A 24,598-nucleotide genomic window follows, 5' to 3' on the forward strand; every position below is an offset into this window, starting at 1 on the left:
ATGGAGTCATGGGCAATATCTGCCTTGATCCTGATATATTCCCAGGATCTAATAAATTTATGGTGCCCAGGAGGTATTCAATAAAGGCTTGTGGAATTTATGAAAAAATAATCTTCAGTACTTCAAGTTTCAGATATGATGGAGAGAATGCTTCTAACAAAGGCTGAAAAATATTTCTGATTTATGTTATGGAATCTTAAAATACAGATATAATGACATTGATTTGAGTTAATAGAATATCAAATTTTTACTTAATGTCCTACTTCAGTATGAAACAATGGAAAAAAGAAAGGCAAAAGGCCTTATTTAATATTTTACTCCATTATGATTCAAAATGATTTATTCAAAATAACTACTTTTTTATAATTCTTATTTATCCTTATTTGACTAGCCAAATGGCTATTAAAATATTTTTTAATACCATGGACCATTTGGTTATTCAATGAGTTTACATTTACAAACTAAAAACAATAATTCAGTCAGACCAAAATCTAAAGTCTAAAAATAATACTTCATAAAATTAATTTTAGATAAATCATACTACCAGATTTATTTCATTCTAACTAGCCCTATATCTATTGGTCACAAAATATCAACTGAAATTGATATTATTTTGGCATTCCAATGAAAATGAAAAGAACTGTTATCCCAAAGCATTAGATTAGACAAATTTTCAAGATCCTGCCACAACTTGATTATATGTTCTCATAGTTTTAACTGTAGATCTGTGACAGGGTTAGGTTCATCAAAAAGATCTTTATGACTGATGGTTTGGCTAGAGTCATTATTGACACGGTATTTATGTAAAAATGTATAGACTTACAAATCACTCATTCTGCTACTTATCAGAATAACTACTTTTCAATACAAGAACCAAGAAGTAAAACAGATCTGAGTCACACCCTAACGCAACACAAATGTTCCTTTTATGCAGAGGAGTAATTCCATGAGGAAAATATCACATTGAGCTTATTATTAAATGCAAAAAATTATTTGACTTCATTGCAAAAGTTAAAGCAAAAATTTTACCCTACAATGAATGTAATTCTTAGAAGAAGAAAAGTAAGTTGTTACTGTTAAAATGCTCATCACAACATTAATTTCTTGGTAGATATATACTGTATGATTCTGTAGCCATGTGTCCTTTCTACTCACTGCACATTCCTCTTACTTATGCTAGGTCTGGACAAAGTGCCAAAGGATCTTCCCCCTGACACGACTTTGCTGGACCTGCAAAACAACAAAATAACTGAAATCAAAGATGGAGACTTTAAGAACCTGAAGAACCTTCATGTAAGAACTATTTTTTCAATCACAATAAGACTCAAAGTATTTTTCAAAATACAACCTAGATAAGGCCAACAGTATTATCTATCAACAAAGAAGCACATTAGTGTATATTAACATCACTGTTTAGCAGTGGTAGGGAAGCAAAGCATCATATTCATTAGCCACTAAAATTTCATCCAGTTTTATTTTACATATACTCCATGTATCTTAGGTATTTTTTTCTTAAAAATACTTTAAATCTTAATTTTCTCTGACAGTTTTGGGAATAAAAATGGCCTTACAAATTAAATTGTACTTTAATAGTGGAACAAAATGCAAAATGGACTGATCCTAGTATTGTTTTATTTGTTTCCATACATTTTCTGAGAAAAGTGTGAATGATGTTCTAAAGTCTCAAAGATTGGCATCAAGGAAAGAAAAGACAATTATTCATATTTTACTTAGTAAAATATAATTCTATCTTGAAAACAAGAGACATATATATATATATATATATGTCTCTTGCTTTATATTTAGGATTATGTATTTTGTAATCTTATCTGTATGCTTATTTTGATTTTCACTTACTTCTCTACCCTCTCATAATGTTCAGTCTATCAGTCAGGATTTCATTAGAAAAGAGATGCCACTCACAAGGGGTTTCATGGAGGAGAAGTTATTGAAACCTCTATTTGCAAAGGGACATGTGACCCCAACAAGGCACGGTGAGGCACCCAGTCCCACAAAGGTCTAGAAAAATTTGGGGGCCTCAGAATCATGCGAGATCTGGGGGACTGTAGTTCCACTTCCTAATTTCCTGCCTGTGTCTCCTATGGTTGCATCTACTTGAGACCAAAAGACGAGGCCATTTGATTGATGCATTTCCCAGAGGTCAGCTTCCTGGGACATGAAGAAGGGCCCCCCAAAAGGGCAAAGAATGAATATAGTGGCAGTTGGGAGAGAATATGCTATACAAGAAGAATGACCAATCTCAAAAAATAGAGGCAACCCTTGCTAAGGCAACCTGTAAGAGTAAATACACTGTTTGTTCACATGTAACACCAGAATCACTATAAAATGCATTTTCTTGCCCAGCTGTCTATCCCTGTGATGAGTGTGATGTGGTCTTCCCTCAAAACAAGAGTGAACATTAAATAAAAATAAGCCAGACTTCAATGTCCAAAATATATACTCTGGAAATCTCACCGTATCTGCTTCCATTCTGGTAGATCACTCTGAAGTATTGAGTCTTGTTCTTGGCATTTTAAGAAAGGCATTAAAGAACATCTAGAGATGGATGACCATGGAGGTAAAGAATCTGGAAATTAGGTCTCATAGGCACAGTGGATGGAGAGGTGGATGTCTAAACTGGGTGATGAGGTCAGTAGTGGCGTATTTGAAGGGCCATGTTGAACAAAAAGAATTGTATTTACTTGCTTCAACTACAAGATTACAGAATCGTCCTAGTAAGTAGAGTTTAGGGAAGCAGATTTTTATTCAACATTAAAAATAAAATTTAATGTATTAGAATTTTCAGAAATAAAGACTTACCTCATGATTTGTTACCTGCCTGTGTAAATCAGAGTTCACAGCTTTGCATAATGAATGTCATAGGAAGCATTCTTAATGTTGGAAGCATAAACATACCAAACTCTAATTTCATACTTATTTATTCTGGTCATTATAGAAAATAATTGAGGAGATATATCATGAAAATAGGCAATACCTACTACAAGATAAATATAAAAGAAATAATGGGATATACCTTAGAATAAAAAATACAGATACAGGGGAAATAATGTAACATAAAATAGGACTGGTCATAATTATTACACAGTTACTATAATCAAGATACAGTTTAGTTACAAACTTTCCAACAGCCACGATGGGAAAAGCAGTAAACATGTATCCATTAGAAGAAAATATACTGTATTTTTTAAAGGAAGAAATAATTTTTTTTTCTAAAATTTTGATATTCTACATGGAACCATTTAAAAAATGTCAGATAAAACAGTGCCATGATCAACTTATTGATGTGTCCAACAATATAACAAGAACATAAATAGTGGCATAGTAAAAGAAAAAATTAGGCATCATTATTTTTCCAATTACCAGATACAATTTTGAGAGAATACACGAGGAAGGAGTTTTAGATGATCAGCAGAAGTTTGAAAGGCAGAGAGAAAAGGGCTCTCTGAATAAGAAGGAAGCAAAGACAGAAGAAAAAGAGTAGCAGACAAATACAAATACAAATACAAATTGGCTAGAGTGAAAGAAACAGCTGTAACAATGAAGGGTAAGAACAAGCTGGTGGTTCCAACCTTTGGGTCTCTTTCCACTGATTTGAACCTTATTCACCAACTCCCTGCCTTCACCTTAAGGTTTCTCTGGGAGTGAGTTGATGGTGAAAACAGCAAGGTTTATCAATGATTATTTAAGCTACCATTGGCATAAGTTTAAAAAGGAGACCATACAAAATGAATATTATTAAATTTAGATTACTAAAATATTTTTAAAACTTTTATTTGCACAAGTTTGCCTTATACTACTTTTTAAAGGATGAAACGTTCTGTAACTCTCATCTCAACTTCCTGTACATTTAAGTATAATCTGAGTGGGTTTTTTTTACAAAAACCCTTTATATCCTTAAATAAGAGACATCTAGTGTCTGTGGCATTCTCATTAAATCTGGCATTTGTAATAATGTGTTCTTTCTTTTCCCAAGTCTCCTTCTAAGTATGTTTTTAGGCAGCCATCATCTCGACAATCTCTTTCTTTCTACTTCAAAGTATACAACGGATGAATAGAGTTCATTAGAGCCTTCAACCATTCAGAGGATGTTAAACAGCTATTTTTCTCTTACTCTTTCATTCATGATCCTTTCTACCCTTGTTATTATGCAAATAAACATCATAATTTTAGATAGCAAAGCCATACTTAGGAAGGAGAGAAATGAAAATTTAGCAAGGATTAAAATAAAAAGAATTTAACGGAATCAATTTCCCTGTCTGTGCCTCATTATGAGTGGTAGGTATTGCATAAGAGTAATTTTATACATCTATAGTAGGAAACACTATGTATTTGCTCTATACAATAATGGGAAATTAAGTATGGTAATGCCAACATTTAATGTATTTTCTTTGAATTGAAGCTTAATCTTCGTAAGTCAAGTAAGGAAGACTTTTTAATTAAAAATCAACAAAAATTGTCAAAGACTGAATAAAAGCAAATACTTGTTTAGCAATTACTGTATATGCTAGACACTGTTTTAGTACCTTATAAACATTAAGTTACTTAATTCTTGTAACTATTTTTATGAGGTAGTCACACTTGGTATCTTCTTTAAACAGCCACAGAAAGGTTAAGGTACTTGCTCATAGTCACAGACCAAATAAGAGCCAGAGCTTGAGATTCTAAGCTCTGATTTCTGGCTTGAGTATTTACACTAATAATTGCCAATAAATATGACAGTCACCAAAAAAGCCCTTAGAACAATAGCTGATACAGTGTAAGCCCTCTGTAAGTGGCCTTGAAGAAAAAAAATGTTATTACAAGTCAGGTTTCAAAAACATTTAACACAAAACAGTTTTGAAATCATGTTTAATACATTTAATTATATTACAATTTAAAAATTTTCCTCCATGGATAGGAATTGAATACCTCCTTTATGATTTTCATTAGGCACCCACAATTTTGGATGTCTTATAATGATATATGTCACCTCACTCTACTCAGCAGGCTCTGGCTTTTCCCTGAATTTTTGTTTATTAATGTCAAATTTTTTATGACCTTAACTCCCATGAGTTTTTGAAGTTATTCACCCCAATGTGTTAGGATTTTGTATTAATCAACCAATGCATCATTCATGATTAGTTAAAAGATTATATTACTTAATAAGTTTTAATTTATTGAATAATGTGAACTATATGAGGATGTACATAGATTAATTAATCAGCTATTAACTTTAGAAAACATTCTTACATTTGTATTTCTGTAATAGGACAGGGAGACCAAAAGTTCGCTTTTTGCCCCTCCACATTCTCATGTATGCAAAAGATATGCAACAATTGAAAATGCAAGGTTCTTAGATCTTAATAAGTTGTTTTAAGTTCCTTATAATTAGTTAATAAAGTGCCTTAATAAAACAATGTGGTTTTGTTAGACATACAGATAATCAAAAAAGAATAAAATAGTTGAAAAATAGGCCTAGCAATTGTTATAATTATAATGAATTAGAGGTAATTTATGTAAAGGGAACTCAGAAATAAAACCCAAATAATTACACAAAATACTAACATATTTGTCATATAAAGCCTTTGTATTTGTCATATAAAACCTTTACACCTAAAAAAAGGCAAAAAACTTCAGGAGAAACTATGTTAAGTTTCTCTGTATCATATTGACTATATTTTATTCTCTAAATCAATTATTAAAATATATTAAAATTTAATAAACACAAGAAGTATTTGTGATCAGGCAATCTCCTCTCTCCAAAAAATACAATAAATCGTAGGAAAATGAAAGAAAAATTGTTTAACCTTTTTAAATGACAAGGAAATACAAAGAAAAGCAATGAGCTACAACATTATATTATTTTGACCATACTCTTAAGAAAGGTAATATCAAATATTGCAAGGCTGCTGGAAAATTTTAGTTCCTTTCATTGATGGTGATAGCATAAATTGGTGTTATCTTTTGTAGTAAAATCTGTGATCACAGTCAATGAAGACAGACTTAGGTTAAAAAGCTGACTGGGGGATGGATATCTGTGGCATGATTATTTTCAAGTTTCTTGGGTCATTTCAATTGTTAGGAATATCTATTATTTAAAAATTATATATATACACATGCACATATACATACATGTCTGGGTGTGTAAGGTGTATATATGTTGATGTATATATTATATATCTTATTTCGTTTCCCTCCTTTTCATTCTTGATTTTCACATCTTCATATTATACATTTTTTTTTTATTTGTTTGAATCAGAGGCTTGCTCTGACACCAAGGCTGGAGTATAGCAGTGCAATCTAGGCTCACTGCAACCTCAGTCTCCCCCAGGTTCTAGTGCTTCTCCTGCCTCAGCCTTCCAAGTAGCTGGGACTACAGGCACACACCACCACACCCAGCTAATTTTTGCATTTTTGGTAGAGACAGGGTTTTGCCATGCTGGCCAGGCTGGTCTCAAACTCCTGGTCTTAATTGATCTGCTCACCTTGGCCTCCCAAAGTGCTGGGATTATAGGCATGAGCCATCACACCTGGCTTAATTTCAACTTGCTGTGATTACACATGTAGGCCACCGCACCTGGCCTAATCTTAACTTGCTTTTTTTTTTTTCTGATTTCTTGCAATTTTCTAGATTTCTCTGCTAGCCCTAAGAATGGACTGAATAAGCATTCACTTGTTTGATATATATATGGAACATTTTGGATTAAAGATGTTTTTATTCCCTTACTACAGGCATTGATTCTTGTCAACAACAAAATTAGCAAAATTAGCCCTGGAGCATTTACACCTTTGGTGAAGTTGGAACGACTTTATCTGTCCAAGAATCACCTGAAGGAATTGCCAGAAAAAATGCCCAAAACTCTTCAGGAGCTGCGTGCCCATGAGAATGAAATCGCCAAAGTGCGAAAAGCTACTTTCAATGGACTGAACCAGATGATTGTCATAGGTATAGACATTTTTATGATTTTAAGACGAAAACTCAAGTTTTATCATAAGAGACTTCACTGGGTTTTAGGTGCAGGAAGGTAAATTAGCTACAACCTACATGCCTGGAGCCTATGTTATTTATAAGAGCAGGGCCAAGAGAAATTGGGATTTTGAATCTGGACCTTTTAGTGATATTTTTATGTCTGTTTTTGAGTATCTGAGTATGTGGAGAAAACCCTAGGACTGAAGTTACCCTGCCACATGCTCAATATGCAAAGATGAATTTATATAGTGCTTAACTACAGATATTTTGAGATACTTTTCCATTTTGGGGACCTGTTGTATTCTAAACACTCAAAAATCAGTTGCTTTAAAAATATGTTATAATGTTTCACTAAACATATGGTAAAAATTATAATTTTATTATTGGCTTACAAAATGCTAGATTGAAATTCTTTAACAAAATTTTAAAGTTTCTTAGAAAAGTAATAAATAACATAAGATGGGATTTGTTAACTTGCTTTAATTGATTTCTGGGCAAGCCTGTGTATGCATCTTAAATTATTTATTCTTATTGCTTTCACTAATAGTCTTTTTCATGAGTCATTATTGTTTGGTTGGCTTTTGTTTGTTTTAATAAGGGAAAGTTTTATCTCATTTCACTATTCTTCTGAGGAGCATGCCCTTTAATTTCACTTTTGTTTTTCAGTCAAGTTGATATTAATCTCAATTTTTTTATAGTTTACTCGCTGAAACAGATGACTAGTAATATCCTAAAATGTCCTCTAAAAGCCTTGCACTTATTATATTTGTAGAACTGGGCACCAACCCACTGAAGAGCTCAGGAATTGAAAATGGGGCTTTCCAGGGAATGAAGAAGCTCTCCTACATCCGCATTGCTGATACCAATATCACCAGCATTCCTCAAGGTGATGGAAGATTCTCCAAAACATTTTGAAAAACTTAAATTCAAAGACTTTGATTAAAAAAACGTTGTGGGAATTTGAATTGTCAACGAAGTGGGCAAACTTATTTCCAGCAAATTCTCTATTACTGGAAGTGCTTCCAACTGGGTGAGCACTGGGTCATCCAGGCTCACTGTAGAGATGGGTAGACTCCTGTTCAAGTCTATTGTAAGACATAACTTAATGCACAGTGATTTCATATTGTAATATTGTGAGATTACAAAGAAACAGTACATTGATTTTTTAAAAAGTTGTATGCCTTGGTGTTTGTAAAAAAAAAAGATATGGGAGATATGGAGATATGGGAGTATTCTGAAATTGATCCAATTTTTACCCTGAGTCTGCAATTGGGGAATTTTTTCTTTTTTAAGACATTCCAGTTATTAATGTCTGAATGATAGTGGTGGTTGTATGTTGTAAAAATGTAGATTTTGGAGTCAGTTCAAAGACTTTGAAAAAGTTATTCAGCTGTGCTCTATTTCTTTATCTGTCAAGTGGAAATACTGCTATCCACTTCATTGAGTTGTTTTAAAGTTAAATAAATAGAGAAATATTTAGCATATACGTAGGAGTTTAGTATAACTTTTTATTATTCATTAAAGATAGTCTGAACACTCAGTATGTGTAGGCAATGTATCACACACTGAAGACAGGTCAGTGAATAGGATATGCTACATGCCTTTAGGAGCTTACTATCTAAAACCAAGCCAGACAAATATATAGCAATAACCACGTAATCCGAAGGGTAAGCTCATCATTCCAAGGGATACCCAGGAGAGACATAAAAAACAGTCTTGGTGAATTAGAAAAGGCATCAAACCACCAATAATAAATTCCTCTACCTTGCACATTGTCCCTACTCTGGGATTTTCAGCCTCACAAAAGCCCCTTTATATTCTCTAGTTTTCCCCTCAGTCTGTCCCTTTCTCAACTCAGATGCCTTGTTCTTGACTGCGTACAAAATCTAGGTATTTGCCCAGAGAAAACATCAGTTATCCTTTATTGTTCTTTTACAGAAATGCAACTCCTTTGAGTACGTATTCCATAGGATGCTTTCTTACCAGTCCTTACCCTCTCCATAGTCTTGAATACAGAGCTTCCTTTTGACTTTGTTAGTAGCAACTACTGGGACAGATGGATGGATAGATAGATATATAAATAGATAGATATATAGATGATAAAGACTGATTTATAGTTTAGAAAGAACTTTCATGTTGAGTCTTCAATTTGTTCCATGTAGCAAGTGATCTTTCGCTATCCTCAGTGCAGGAATAAAATATTTGTATCTCAAGTAGATATAAATTTGGCATTGATATAGATAGATAGATAGATAGATAGATAGATAGATAGATAGATAGACAGTTGACAGATAGATCGAACTTTCTAAAATTCTTGCTGAAATTTATTTCATGCTGCCAGATGACTTACATTAAGCACAATCTCAGACTTCACTTTCCTTCTTAATGCATCCTACAAAATATCCTTCAGTAATATCTTTTATCACTTCATGATCTGTTTTCCGTTGCTTTCCTGTGTCTTTCTATCCCAGGTATTCTTTCCTCATCATTTATAGCTTGCTTTTGTTTGCTACAACTTAGCAGAAAAATTAAGCGATTACAATTTTTTAAGCATGTATTTAGTGCCAGATACCATGCCAAATGCTTGTCATAGAGTCTTTTATAGGATTCTTACAACATCCCTATATAGTTGTATTATCATTCCTGTTTTATAAGAGTGGAAAATGAAGCTTAAACAGGTAAAGTAAATTGTGATTAAGTTCTTAGAGGTAGGAACTAGCAGAGATGGAATTGTATGGTGCTGATATCAGAACTCATGTGTTCAACTATTTCACTCTGTTGCCATATTAAATTCTTGGCATTAATTACACCAACCTGGGTGAGAGCCCCAACTCACTCATTTAGTCGTACAGTGACTTTAGGATAATTATTCTGCATTTCTATAATCTCAGGTTTGTTATCACTTACATGGCGGTATTAATAATACCTATTTGCTAGAATTATTGTAAGAATTACTATATAGAAGTAAGGCTTGCAATGTACATGCACAGTATTTGGCCCAGTGTAAACCTCAACATATTTTATCTTAAAAAAGGAAAATTAAAAACAAATAAAGAACTAGAGTATGGGTTCTCTAACTCAATGCCACAGTGGCGGAAGCTAATGATGCACTTTATAAATTTGTCTGTCTCAAACCTATTGCAAAGATTTCTCCCAAAATCAAACTTCTTCCTAGCTATAACTATATTTGGGAAACTGACATTCAAAAAAGGGAGACATTTTGAAACTAAGTAAGGGTGATGGATGTGATAGCAATTGGTCTGCTAGAGGCACTGCACTGAAAAAAATACATATATCTTTTTGGCAATAGGGAAGAAAGTGTGTGTATTTGTTATATACATACTTGTTCTATTAGGGGGGTATTTGAAAATTTATATTTGTTTATTCTCAGGAGAATCAAGTGGTTGAAATACCTTATTCCCAGAGTGATTGTGATTTCCTAATATTTATGTATAAGAATAATGTAATTGTTATTTCCTCCCATTAAGAACATGCTATTTTAACTTCTTTTTTGCCGTCTAGGAGCATATTGCATTCCCTACATAATAAGTAGATCATCTACTAAATTTGTAACTTTGAGTCTTACTTCTTTGTCTGTGAAAGGGGATTAGTGACCAATAATTTATATTTTGAGAGACTTAAAAGATTTGAAGGTAGGAAAAGTGCCAAGAGCAATGTTTGACGCATAACAGACATACAATAAATAAATGATCCTTTTCCTAGCAGCTACCACACAAAATATGCTACCATAGGGAACTAAAAATCATTTTCAAATCAAATAAGGACTAAACTATTGTCTAATAGACAATACTGACAGAATTCAATGTGATGTGATAAAAATTTCAGACCAAAGCAGACCTATGGTTTTTCTATTCTGTGTCTTTAAAGACAAATAGCCAAGACTTTCTGCCAATCAGATGTTTTTCTACACGTCACCAGTTTGCTATTTTCTTTGTGTCTATTACTATTAAGTGGAACAATATGTTATTATAAAATCTGTATAAAATATAATACATCCTCTGATGCTAGGAGGAAATGAAAATAAAATATTTAAACTCTTATATTTATAATAATATTTGGAAATCACAGCCAATCAAGTACTATCCAGAGGTTTAGTGGGTACTTTGGATCTAAAATTATTCCCCCAGGTGCTCCACATATGGCAGATCACTTGATTATAGACCTCTCCACTCCTAATGCATAAACATTCTGGATTTAATAGACAGAAGTAAATGTTAGTCGTTTCCACAAAGACATTTTGCAGAGGTATCTGATATTTTTATGGCAAAGTCAATTAAGGCTAAGACCAGCAGAGCATATCAGTGTTAATTTTTAATGAGGCTCATTAATGAAATAATTAAGTTTGTATATGGGTTTAACTTATACATAATCTCTTCATTGTGGTTCAGATAGAGACATTCTCATTTTATAATTACTATATTTTATTAACATCAGTTTTCACCCATTAACAAAGGTGGAAGAGAATAATTAGTCAGTATTGACTTCAGTTCTTCTATTCCAAGAACAAACCTCGACTACGTGATAAAAATAATCCATATTTTTGTTAAAGTCAGCCTAAGAGAAAAATAACAAGGGCTTACACTACTTTGGATGAAAAAAAAGATAAGTAAAACTGATCCTTGCAACTATATGTCTTTTATAAAATTGATGGCATATATCTTCATTAAGTCTGTCCACATTCTGTACTTATAATATTTATCTCCTAATTTAACGTCTTTAATTCCACATTCCAGGTCTTCCTCCTTCCCTTACTGAATTACACCTTGATGGCAACAAAATCAGCAAAGTTGATGCAGCTGGACTAAAAGGACTGAATAATTTGGCTAAGTAATAATGTTCTTTCATGACATTCTATCAGAACAATGGCTAGGTATATTAGTGCTTATATCATGAGAATTAAAAACACGATGATTGATTTTTGGCTGTACTACATTTTGCTGCTGTTCTTGTTTCTAATAATCTGAAACTTTAGCATATCCAATTATTTCTTGAGAGAAAACCCATGAACTAGTATACCTACTAAAACCACCAAGATCAGCTCATATTTTATTAATACTGTACTGTTTATAGATTAGTTATATTTTATAAACAAAGTATTTGATTAAATCAACATGTGCATTTAATATGTTGTAACTTATGTGCCTCAAACAGAAGGTGTAAATTATAACACAGTGTCCAGAATTGGAAAATGCATTAAAATGAAATTTACTGAGACATGGAAATGTTGAGCATCACACAGATTACTAGTTCAGTAGTTATGAGATTCTCTAAACCCCTCTTCTCTGAGGAGTTTAAAATAAAATATCTCTGGACATTTGATGTAGATCAACAAAAGAAAAGCGTTTGTTGTTGTTTTTGCTAGCCCTTCTTAATGATTTTTTAAACCACTAAGTGATACTAGTACTTGTCCTGCTTTCCAACATAACTTCCATCTGGTGAACATTTGTCTTCAGCAACACTATGTTCTTCTTGACTTGTACATATTGCTGACTGTTCCTACAGAGAAGCACAGAATCATGCCAAATTTACTCATTCCTGCTTTTCTGTATAAATTTCAAGGTGGATAAATGATTATAAAATATATCTTTGAATCTTTAAGAAATACATGAGACCAAATGGATACGTAATGCAGCTTTTCCAATTTCTATAGCTATTCCTCAATGGCCCCGTAGGTGGTGAGGGTTGAAGGTGTGCAAATGCATGTGACTGTAGTTATACTATATTACCATGGTGTCTCAGGTAATAAGACATCCTTCATTCACATCTTTTAATTTCAGTCTCTAATGCAGAAAACATTTTTCACAATCGTATTATGTATCACCTACCCTTCTTCATTGATTAGGTTCATTTAGCTGCAGAAAAATGTAGACAGCTACATTGCCTTGGTTAATGTGTAGCACTGACTTTAGTACCATTTTTATTTGTTATAATCAGTAGTAATTGTAGTAGAAATAAACAATATTCTAATTTTTTTAATACAGAAAATCATTCTCAAAATGTGTGCCATCTTAGAAAAAGCTTATTTTGCACTAAAAGTGTTATGACATTTGATGTTCTGTACTTTAATATTGATGTCATATGCTCTGCATCAAACCAAGGTGTTAAGACCTCGAAACTTTGAAGAGACCAACCGAAGTTCAGAGATCTCTTCACATTAATTTTGAATTTCATTTATTAAATTAGAACAGAATACCTAATTGGTCAGAAAATTTTCTCAATTCCTGAATTTATCAAACATATTTCTTTTTGGAAACAAATCCAGGAAAGTCTGTCTATTAAACCATCAAATCCTTATGTTGTTTATTTCTAATTGATATTGGAACATGAGAAATGTTTTGGTGCTGAAAATAAAAACTGAAAAGATGAAAGAAACAGCCACTGATCTCAGAACAATTTTTATGGTACAAATGTTTGAATTGGTTCTTAGGAACTAGTAGGAAGAAAATAATGTATGAAAATAATGCATCCTCTGCAAAAATATAAAATGGTTTTCAGGCAACCTTCTCTTACTTTTCTTATTAAGTAAAAATAAAATTATAATGTCTTATAATTTATATATATATATATATATATATGTATATGCGTGTGTGTGTGCATGCATGCATGTGTGTGTGTGTATGTATAATCAACTCCCTTACTAGGTAAAATATTATTTGATGGGAAAAGTGGTTTTTGATACATGAGACCTCTGTCCTTCACAATGCCTAGTATAATATGCATATAGTAAGTTACCGAGACCATTTGTTTATTAAACATGCAAATAGATGTCTGAATAAGTGAACAGTTTTAAAAAATAAATTATTAGGGATATTGTGTTCCAATAATGTGGTAGTCCAAAATTGAATATTGGAATTTGGGTTTTGTAAGAAATAGATTCTATCCAATCACATTCTGTCAGATGAATCTCAGAGAGTAACTTTTAGCCAAGATCTTAAGAATAAATGGGTTTTGTCCACGCTCATAAAGTTAGAAAAAGCACTCCAACAACTAGAAACAGTAAGTGCAACAACAAAAAATGTCCTTTCCTATAGACTTGATAATTTCACAATGCTTGTAAGAAAGGCACCCATGTTGGTGTTTGTTTTTATTTCTGCTTTCTGTTGTAGGTTGGGACTGAGTTTCAACAGCATCTCTGCTGTCGAAAACGGCTCTCTGGGCAACACACCTCATCTGAGGGAGCTTCACTTGAACAACAACAAGCTTACTAGAGTACCTCCTGGGCTGGCAGAGCATAAGTACATCCAGGTAATGCAAAGCCATGCTTATGCGAGGAATATCCAGAGAGCAAACCCCTATTTAATGGGATGCTAGGAGGCAGGAAGCTCTCCTTAGAATTGTTTTTTTTTTTTTGCAGAGTGTCTTAGAATTTCTATGACAAAATCCCATAAACGAAAATTAAATCAACAAGCACAATTTACATTAGCTAGGTCTCAATAAAGTGTCTGATTTAGAAGTATGAAGATAAAACTTAGTCTTTTTTTAATGCTGATATTTTTTCAGTAGGGGTGGTGGTGTTGGTGGTGCAATAGTGAGAGGGGGAGTTCGAAGACACAAGCAAGATCAAAATTCTTTTTTTTACTGTCATTATTAATTTTAATTTGCAAATTATTCAATAATTGACTGGGAGGAACTTCTTTGGTCTAGTTCCTGCATATTTTGCCATGGCCTCCTCATTTTTCTTTTTAATTTTCTCTAAAAAATAAATATGCGCTACATATGCAGAACATGCAAGTTTGTTGTATAGGTATATGCGTTCTATGGTGGCTGCAAGTATTGATCCATCCTCTAAGTTCACTCCCCTCATCCCCCCACCCCATCTTGTGTGTTTTGTTCCCCTGTCTGTATCCATCTGTTCTCTTTGTGTCCATGTGTTCTCAGTGTTCAACTCCCACTTGTGAGTAAGAACATGCAGTGTTTGGTTTTCTTTTCCTCTGTTAGTTTGCTGAGGATGATGGCTTCCAGTTCATCCATGTCCCTGCAAAGGACATGATCTCGTTCCCTTTAATGGCTACATAGTATTCCATGGTATATATGTACCATGTTTTATTTGTCCAGTCTATCACTGATGGGCATTTGGGTCAGTTTCATGTCTTTGCTATTGTAAGTAGTGCTGCGATAAACATATGTGTGCATGTATCTTTATAGTAGAATGATTTCTATTTTTTTTTTGGTATATAGCCAGTAATGGGATTGCTGGGTCAAATGGTATTTCTGGTTCTAGATCCTTGAGGAATCACCACACTGTCTTCCACAATGGTTGGACTAATTTATGCTCTCACCAACAATGTAAAAGCGGTCCTATTTCCCCACAGCCTCACCAGCATTTACTGTTTCCTGACTTTTTAATAATCGCCATTCTAACTGGAGTGAGATGGTATCTCATCTCCAGCCACAGGGGATTATTAATCTATTTTATCACTTTTGTTTGCTTTCATAGACCATAGTTTTGTGTAGAACCTGAGAATACTTTAACATCTAGAAATTTTATAATTTTAGCTCCTATATTTGGTTGTATAATCCAATTTTGAGATAATCCCTGTATATGGTATGAGTCTAATTCATTTTCTATATGTGGATAGCAATTGTCCCAATGCCATTTGTGGGAAACAATATTATTTCTCCAAGGAATTGTCTTGTTTCTTTGTTGAAAATCACTTGACCACAAATGTAAGAGTTTATTTCTGGACTTTCAATTTTATTACACTTATCTATATGTTTAGTCACATGACAGTATTGTACCTTTCAATTATTGTAGCCTTACGTCAAGTTTTGAAATTAGAAAGTGTAGGTCCTGGCCGAGGGCAGTGGCTCATGCCTATAATCCCAGCACTTTGGGAGGCTGAGACGGGTGGATCACTAGGTCAGGAGTTCAAGACCAGCCTGACCAACATGGTGAAACCTCATCTCTACTAAAAATACAAAAATTAGCTGGGCATGGTGACACACGCCTGTAATCCCAGGTACTCAGGAGGCTGAGACAGGAGAATTGTCTGAATCTGGGAGGCGGAGGTTGCAGAGAGCCAAGATCGTGCCAGCCTAGGTGACAGAGTGAGACTTCGTCTAAAAAAAAAAAAAAAAAAAAGGGAAATGTAGGTTCTCCAAATTTGTTTTGTTTTGTTTTCAAAGTTATTTTGGCTATTCTGGTTCTTTTGCATTCCATATAAACTTTAGGATTAACTTGTTCATTTCTGGAAGAATATTCTTGTAGGGCTTTGATTGTTTTGAATCTATAGATAATGACTATATTAACATTAAGCCTTCCAATACACGAGGATTATTTATATCTTCTTTTCTTATTCTCAACAGGTTTTGTCATCTTTAGCATATATGTCTTGCAATTCTTTTACTACATTCATTTTTTTCATTCTTTTTGATGCTGTTTTGAATGATTAATTTTTTTACTGGTGTGCTGCTAATGTACAAAAGTATAATTGATGTTTATGTATTGAGCTATCCTAGTACTATGCTAAATTTGTTTTTAGTTATAGTGATTTTTGTGAGTTCCTTTGGATATTCTATATTCAGGATATATTATTTACAAATAGCTTTAATTATTTTATTTGGATTCTTTAAGTACACCACTCTGCCCCCAACCCACCCATTACATTGGCTGACATCTCCAGTGCAATGTTGAATGGAGGTAATGAAATTAGACATCTTTGCCTTATTTGCTAGTTTAGGAGGAGGAAGCATTCATTGTACCATTAGTTATGATGCTAGCTATAGGTCTTCTATAGATGCTTTTTATCAAGTTGAAGAAGTTCCCTTCTGTTTCAGGCTTACCAAAAACACTTATTATGAATGTTGTTGTTTTTTCTTACATGTTTTTCCTGCATCTATTGAGATAATCATGTGAGTTTTGGCCTTTATATTTTTGATATACTGTATTACATTGATTGATTTTCACATGTTAAACTAATTTTACAACCCTGAGATAAATCATGTTTGGTCTCATAGTATATGATCGTTTTACATGTTGTGAAATGTAGCTTCCTAATATTTTGTTAAAGATTTTTTTTGTCCCTATGCATAAGAGATATTTGATTACAGTTTTCTCTTCTTATGATGAATTTTGTCTGGCTTTAGTCTTAGAAAATATTGATCCCATAGAATGAGTTTCGAATCTACTTTTATTTTCTTTACACAGGCTAATACTTATGTCTTGATATTTTCTTCTCTTGTTTTCAATGTTAGCCATAAGTGCTCACCAAACACCCCTTCCTTTACTTGCTGGAACATAGAGGATAGTAAGTGACAACAAGAAACTCAAAATTTGAGACTCATAAACCATGCATATAAGTGTTGCTTTCACTTGAATATTCCTTGTTTCTGTTTTTATATGACATCTACTAGTTTGCTTTTAAACCCTTACAGAAACAAAGTCATTTTAACCAGCACATAAATGTGAATGTCCTAGGAGGTAGAGCAATGTTTCAAGTTATTTTTAAGGGAGTACTTCATAGGTTTTATAGCTCACTTTAGACCTTGTTGTCTTAGTGTTATATTCTAACCTAGCTTGTATGATTTTGGATTCGTTGCTTCAGAATTCATATCCTCAGAGTGGAAGTGTAAACTTATTTCTAACATTCTTTGTATAAGTCTGATATTTAGTGACCCTAAGAAAATCTATGGACAAATTACCATTATCTTAAACATGATTGTAAAACATAATTCAGAAAAAAATTATGATTTATTATATAGCACTATATTCATTGAGTAAAATGTATTACATAAAATCCACATTTGTTAAAACTTCTAGGTTTAACAAATTTATTCTAAATGCTGTGATATTTAAATATTTAAGTACTTTTTGGAGTTTGTGATTATTTCAATTCCAGTACTTTATACCCGCTTTTTCTTTTTCACTACATAGCACTTTCTCATTCTGTATAATTTTGTTAAAAGGTTTATATATTTTTACCCTGAAACCATAATGTTTCATGTAGGCCCAATATAGTTATGTAGACCTGGTATATGAAATAACATTTATTCATTCAACATGTATTTATTGAACACCTGCTCTGTTGTAGTACTGGAAATGCAGCCATAAACAAGCAGAACCATTCCTATCTCATGGAGCCTTTACTTTAGAGGAGAGAAACAAACAATAGCAAATACGCATAATATGCTACATATTGATAATGCTATGAAGAAAAATGAAGAAATTTAATATAATTCTGCCCCAGAGAATGGCAGAATGGGGTGGTCAAGGAGGGTATCTCTGGTAAGAAAAAGTGAATTACATGAGGCAGCAAGCTTTGACGATGCTTTAGAGATCATTCTAGGTTGAGTAAATGCTGTTGATAACTTAAGAAGAGATCATGCTTTGTGCGTTAGAAGAGCAGCAAGTAGACCAGATGATTGGCTTGTACAGTAAAGGAAGAGGTCAGAGTAAAAGGATATTAGATCATGTAGGATGTGTAGGCCCCTGTAAGAACTTTGGATTTTATTATTCTGCATAACACAAAAAATAGGCGGGCATGGTGACATGAGCTTGTAGTCCCAGCTACTCAGGAGACTGAGACAGGAGAATAGCTTGAACTTTGGAGGCAGAGGCTGCAATGCACTGGGGTCACACCACTGCATTCCAGCCTGGGTGACAGAGCAAGACTTTGTTTCAAAAAAAAAAAAAAAAAGTGAAGGATAAAAAATATTAAAAAGAATAAACTATTCAGCTGAAGGGCCTCAACATTTAGAGAATAACAATTATTGTTTTATGTTGCAGGTTGTCTACCTTCATAACAACAATATCTCTGTAGTTGGATCAAGTGACTTCTGCCCACCTGGACACAACACCAAAAAGGCTTCTTATTCGGGTGTGAGTCTTTTCAGCAACCCGGTCCAGTACTGGGAGATACAGCCATCTACCTTCAGATGTGTCTACGTGCGCTCTGCCATTCAGCTCGGAAACTATAAGTAATTCTCAAGAAAGCCCCCAATTTTATAACCTGGCAAAATCTTGTTAATGTCATTGCTAAAAAACAAATAAAAGCTAGATACTGGAAACCTAACTGCAATGTGGATATTTTACCCACATGACTTATTATGCATAAAGCCAAATTTCCAGTTTAAGTAATTGCCTAAAATAAAAAGAAATTTTGCCTGCCATTTTCAGAATCATCCTTTGAAGCTTTCTGTTGATGTTAACTAAGCTACTAGAGATATTCTTATTTCACTTAATGTAAAATTTGGAGTAAATATATATGTCTATATTTAGTAAAGCTTTTCTTTTTTAATTTCCAGGAAAAAATAAAAAGAGTATCTTCTGTAAATCATTGAGCAGTTAGCTCCTTTGAGATAAAGTCAAATGTCAATCACTAGCTCTGTATTAACCCCCATTATTACTGGTAAAGCCTCATTTGAATGTGTGAATTCAATACAGGCTGTGTAAAATTTTTGCTACTGTCATTATTTTGAAAAAATAAATTTAAAAATACATTCAAAATTGCTATTGTATACAAGCTTAATTGTAAACATTCCCTAAACACAATTTTATGAAGGGAGCAGACATTGTTTGTTGACAATAACAGTACATCTTTTCAAGTTCTTAAGCATTTCTTCTACCTCTCCCTGTCTTTCATTTGAGTATGGTCATCTGTTTAATGTAAGCTTAAAAGCACAAAGCATACATTTCCTGATTGGTCTAGAGAACTGATATTTCAATTTATTCTTCTGCTAAATAAATATTAAAACTATCATGTGTACTTCATGTAATCAGGCTGCACATTTCTACAATTACTAGATACATTAGACATAATTATTTTCTTTAGTTAAACACCCAATGTTAGAAGTGTTTTCTGTAGAATTTAGCAATAGCTATCAATGCATACAATTTAACAAGCCTGGGGATGATTTACTTAGAGTAAACATTTATCAAATTGTACATTTATGATATCAATGATTAATAAGCAAATATGTGAAAATAGTTTTCTATGAAGTTGAATGTTTGACAGTTAAAAATCCTATCAATTGTAGTTTCATATGGCAAATAGTAATTGAAATACTACAGGATACATTTAAATAATTTATTAAATACAGCAAATAATTGAAATATGATTAGAATACATTTTATCACAGAAATACATGCAGTTATAGTAGTGGCTCACATGAGAGGTGATCAGTTCTGCTAATAGTAGCAGACTGAGTACAGTGAAACATCAAAACTTGAGGAGATAGCAGTTGAGGTGAATTTCCATAGATGCATAATAGCTCAAGAACAAGATTTTGTGGGGAGGCACTATTCAAGACAGGGACTAAGTTCAAAAACAAAGAGGTATGCCTGGATACATTTCTCACAGGTTAGCATAAAGGAGGCTTAGTCAAACTTTTTCTTCTTCTGAAACAGGAGGAATACTTTTCATTTACATTTGACATATCCTGAGCTAATATTAACATTAGGGAAACTTAACTCTTTTCCATCTTTTCACTTTCTTGCAGGATCATAAAAATCTGAATTTTCCAGTATATTTAATAAAAGGGAGGAAACCTTTCTTTTTCTTCTGTCTTTCATCTCCCAAGAGATCCTTCTTTCATGACTACAGTTGAAGAGGTGGTTTCCACTGGAAGATGTTCAGGAATTCAGGGAGGATGTCCATCAATGGACACTTTTTTCTTTAGAGCTGGATCTTGAATGATGCATCCCTCTCTCCATTGTAACCTTAAATAATGCACCCTTCACATTATAGCCTTGAATGAAACACTCTTCTTATTGTGACCTTGAATGATACACCCTGTATAGTGTGGCCTTGAGTGACTCACTTTTCATGTTGTAGCCTTCAGTGATGCACACTCTATGTTGCAGCCTTTCTCTTATGGGGAAAAGTCTGCAGTTTTCCTGCTGCTTAATTGACAACTGTGATGAGAAATAAGTAGATATCTAAAGAGGAGAATATCATTTTGGACACTTATCTGTAAGGCAGATCCAATACACTTTCTCAGGATCAAGCTATTTCTAATTATGTTCAGTATCAAAATGAGAGACAGGCCTGATTCTCCATCCAGCACTCCTCACTTAAGTGTCAATACAACTTCCCCTCATATATATATATATATATACACACATATATATTTATATATGGAGAGAGACACACACACATATATATACATATATTTACACAGATACATATATATCTTCTCTTGAACTATTATGCATTTCAAAATAAAGATATATAATAAAGATATGTTTATATTTCCTTAAATAAAGTAAAGATCTAAATATAAAGATATCTATAAATATATTTATCTTTATTTCCTTTGAAATGCATAATAGTTCAAGATAAATATATATTTATTTATTTGTTTATTTATCTTTTTTATTTCTGCCTTTATCTTCATCTTCACATGGCCTTCTCTCTCATGTGTTTGTGTCTTTTCGCCTCTTACGCTGTGGACATGAGTTATATTGGATTAGGGCTCATCCTAATTTAGTATGATCTCATCTTAACTTGATTATATCTGCAAAGACTCTATTTCCAAACAGAGTCACATTCACAGGTGTTGGGGATTCAATCTTGAACATAGCTTCTGGGAAGAGACACAACTTAATCATTAATATCTACTTTCTTTTTTTTTTATTAAATGTTTACTTCTTTTGTGTGTTTTTATTTTTATTAAAATTGTTGTTCGGTCATGTGTGGTTAACATAAAAGATTGAAAATTATGAGTTTATCTCTGACTCCTTCTGGTTGGAAAAACCTCTGTTGTACATTTATGCTAGCCTTGGTCATGCCACTTTCTTAGGGGCAGGCATCTTAGTTTATTCAAGTGATCCAGATTTTCCAGAGCACAGTATTCACATTCTTTTCAAGCATTTCTCTTCAATGACCTTGACCTGGCAATAAATGTTACTATGTCATTCACACGACATAACGTAGGGATAACTTGGATCTCCTCTTCTGATCATTCATTTGTCTGAATCATCACCATTATCTTTATTATTTTCCTTTCCCCTTCTCCATAACACTCTTCTGAGAAACCATTTTATTCCACAATTTTATTGCAGAGGCAGCTGCAGGATATCATAATCTTATCTTTATACAAAGGAAGAAATGCCTAATCCCTCAAGTAAACTAAAAATATTTTATATGGTCATTTCTCATTCATCCAAAGGTTCAGGCGGTCCCAGTGCAAGACTGCCCCTTCACACACACAACTCTTCACAAGGTTTCATTGTCCTTCATACTCTCCGGCAGCACAGACATTCGAGGTTGCTGAGTCGACATTGCAGTCATTTCACTCTTGATTTTTTTGCTGCTCACTTTTCAATTCCCACACTTATTGCTTAAACATTCCTTTTGGTGAATTTGTTTATGTATTCAAATACGCCATCTGTCACAATTACTTAAAATCACAGGTCTGTGACAGACTGTCAATTTCACACTACGAAGTATAATAGTGGAAAACAAAGTAAAATCAAGAAAGGGAGAACACTCAACTTATTAAAACCACATATAACCATAATCATTCAGGAAAGTAAAACAGCCTTCAATGAAGTCGAATAATTTTGAGCCAAGAGAAAGGCCATATGCACACCCCACCCCAGTCAGTATAAGATAACGAGAAAAGCACTGGGTGGGTTGCCTCCTGAGTATTATGACTCCCAACAATCATTTAGCCATTGGAGATAAGGAGAGCCTGCCCGGACCATGCATTTTGTAGGGAATGTAGGGCTGAATGAATGCTTTCAGGCCATCAGGAACAACAATAGAAACACAAATCAATTTTAAAGTATACTCAAAAATATCAGAATAATCCAACTTTTCTGTGTTGATCAGATATATCTACTAGCACACATTACTTCATTTATTTAGCCGATATTTATTAACAATCTACTGTGTGCTTGACAGTGTTAGTGGCAGAGACACAGCAATGAATAATATCTTGTCCCCTGCAGCAGATGTTGCAGCAGGAGGAGACATTCCAGGACATGACAATTAAAGTGGAGGAATTTCAAGCAGAACTGGGGAATAAGGGATGAGAAGGGGGTGGGACTTGTTATTTTATATAGGATGGTTGGAAAAAGACCTTATCGGGAGTGATATTTGAGCAGGGAGGTGAAGAACTGGAGGGAGCAAGCCAAGAAAAGGGGCCCTGAATTTGGAAAATACATGACAGGTTCCAGTAAGAGCAGAGAGGACAAACGTGAACAGAGTAAAGTGAGCAAGGAGAGACAATATACGATACAAGGTCAGAAAGGTAATGACAACCATATCTTGTAGGACTTTTTAGGCCATTGTAAAGATAAGCTTTTACTCTGAGTAAGACAGGGAGCTATTAGAGGGGTCTCAGCAGGGAAGTGACTTGATTCAACTGTCTTTGAGAGGATCCTTTTGTGTGTATAGACTAAGATAACAGGGATAGGTCAAAAGCAAATATTTAGGATGCTAGTGCAATAATCAGGTGAGAGATGATGAAGACTTTGATCTAAATAATAGAAAAATTGTTGAGAAGGGATCAAAATATGGGTTTGTTTTGATGGCAGAGAGGCTACGGATGGCTGAATGATCAGATGGGGCATGAGAGAGAAAGAGAAAAGACAGAGTTGACTTTAGGAATTTTGGCCTGGGCCGCTGGAAGGATGAAGTCACCATTTACTGAGATGGGAATGACTGGGAGGATGAGTTGGAAGAACTGAGAATCAAATGTCTGGTTTTGAATCTGTTCTTTTCGAGATGCATATTCAACTTCCATATGGAGGTGTCAAGGAGGATTTAGATCTAGAATTTCAGAGTTCAAGGGAAAGGGTTGAGCTGTAGACATAAATTCTAAAGATGCCAGAATATAGACTGTGGTCCTTCTTTATCAGCACAGAAATGACTTGACTTTATCCAAACTAAGCAGTCATACTGTACATGTTAGCAACACATTTTACAGAGCCAATTTGGCCTTTTGCAATGTTCTGTGGTTTCTAAGATAAATAAACATATTATATGTTTCCTTCTGGATGCCTTTGCTATGATCCTGTCAGCATTTCCAAAACAGTTCTTGCTTGAACACCACCAAGGAAAGAAAAAACCCTCTTGAGAAAGAAATTATTGTGTTTTTTTTTTTGTTTAAAAAAAATCCCTGTGTTTTGACTTATGGGTTTAAAAATTATAAAAACAGTCTAGTTTCTGTTTTTTTCAAGAGATCACATTAACAAAAGTGTGGCTTGGTGCCTATTTTGAATGTGAGTTGATAACTTGCTCATGGTTTGACAGTTATAAACAGTCTTATAGCATAAAGAAAGCATATTCCTGAAACTGCAGGAGGTCTCAGTGAACCTCAGGCATTATACCAGCATATTTAACTAGAAAATTATAAAAACACTTACAAATTCTATAGCAAAGGCCATTGTTACATGGAATCATGGCATAAAATGGCTCCATATAATTCTGTAAATATTTATATTGATGACTAGTATATAAAGCAACCATATTGCCACTTGGTCTGGCATTTATATGAAAAAAATTTTTGAAATAACTGACTTTTCCCCCTCTTTTTACAAAACCAGGAATGTGTATGTGTGTCTTTATCATCTTGCAATCTTAACATGTTTATATGAGAGGAAATAAAATTTTAATTTAACCATTTATTCATTTACTCAACTAATTCACATATTTATTGAGG

At 33.6% G+C, this 24,598-nt stretch overlaps 1 protein-coding gene across 2 annotated transcripts in view; it reads left to right on the forward strand.

Moving 5' to 3' along the window:
• Positions 1-19,436, forward strand: part of DCN (decorin) — a 34,585-nt gene extending 15,149 nt beyond the window's left edge. For both annotated transcript variants that reach the window (XM_002752817.6, XM_002752816.6), the window contains exons 3-8: positions 1,181-1,293; positions 6,733-6,946; positions 7,743-7,856; positions 11,725-11,818; positions 14,098-14,236; positions 18,717-19,436. In XM_002752817.6, the coding sequence (XP_002752863.1) occupies positions 1,181-1,293; positions 6,733-6,946; positions 7,743-7,856; positions 11,725-11,818; positions 14,098-14,236; positions 18,717-18,911 (869 nt within the window). In that variant the 3' untranslated portion in view covers positions 18,912-19,436. The remainder of the gene's footprint in view (positions 1-1,180; positions 1,294-6,732; positions 6,947-7,742; positions 7,857-11,724; positions 11,819-14,097; positions 14,237-18,716) is intronic.
• The last annotated feature ends 5,162 nt before the right edge of the window (positions 19,437-24,598 follow it).

This window comes from Callithrix jacchus, chromosome 9 (genome assembly GCF_049354715.1).
Source record: "Callithrix jacchus isolate 240 chromosome 9, calJac240_pri, whole genome shotgun sequence".
Taxonomy (NCBI): Eukaryota; Metazoa; Chordata; class Mammalia; order Primates; family Cebidae; genus Callithrix; species Callithrix jacchus.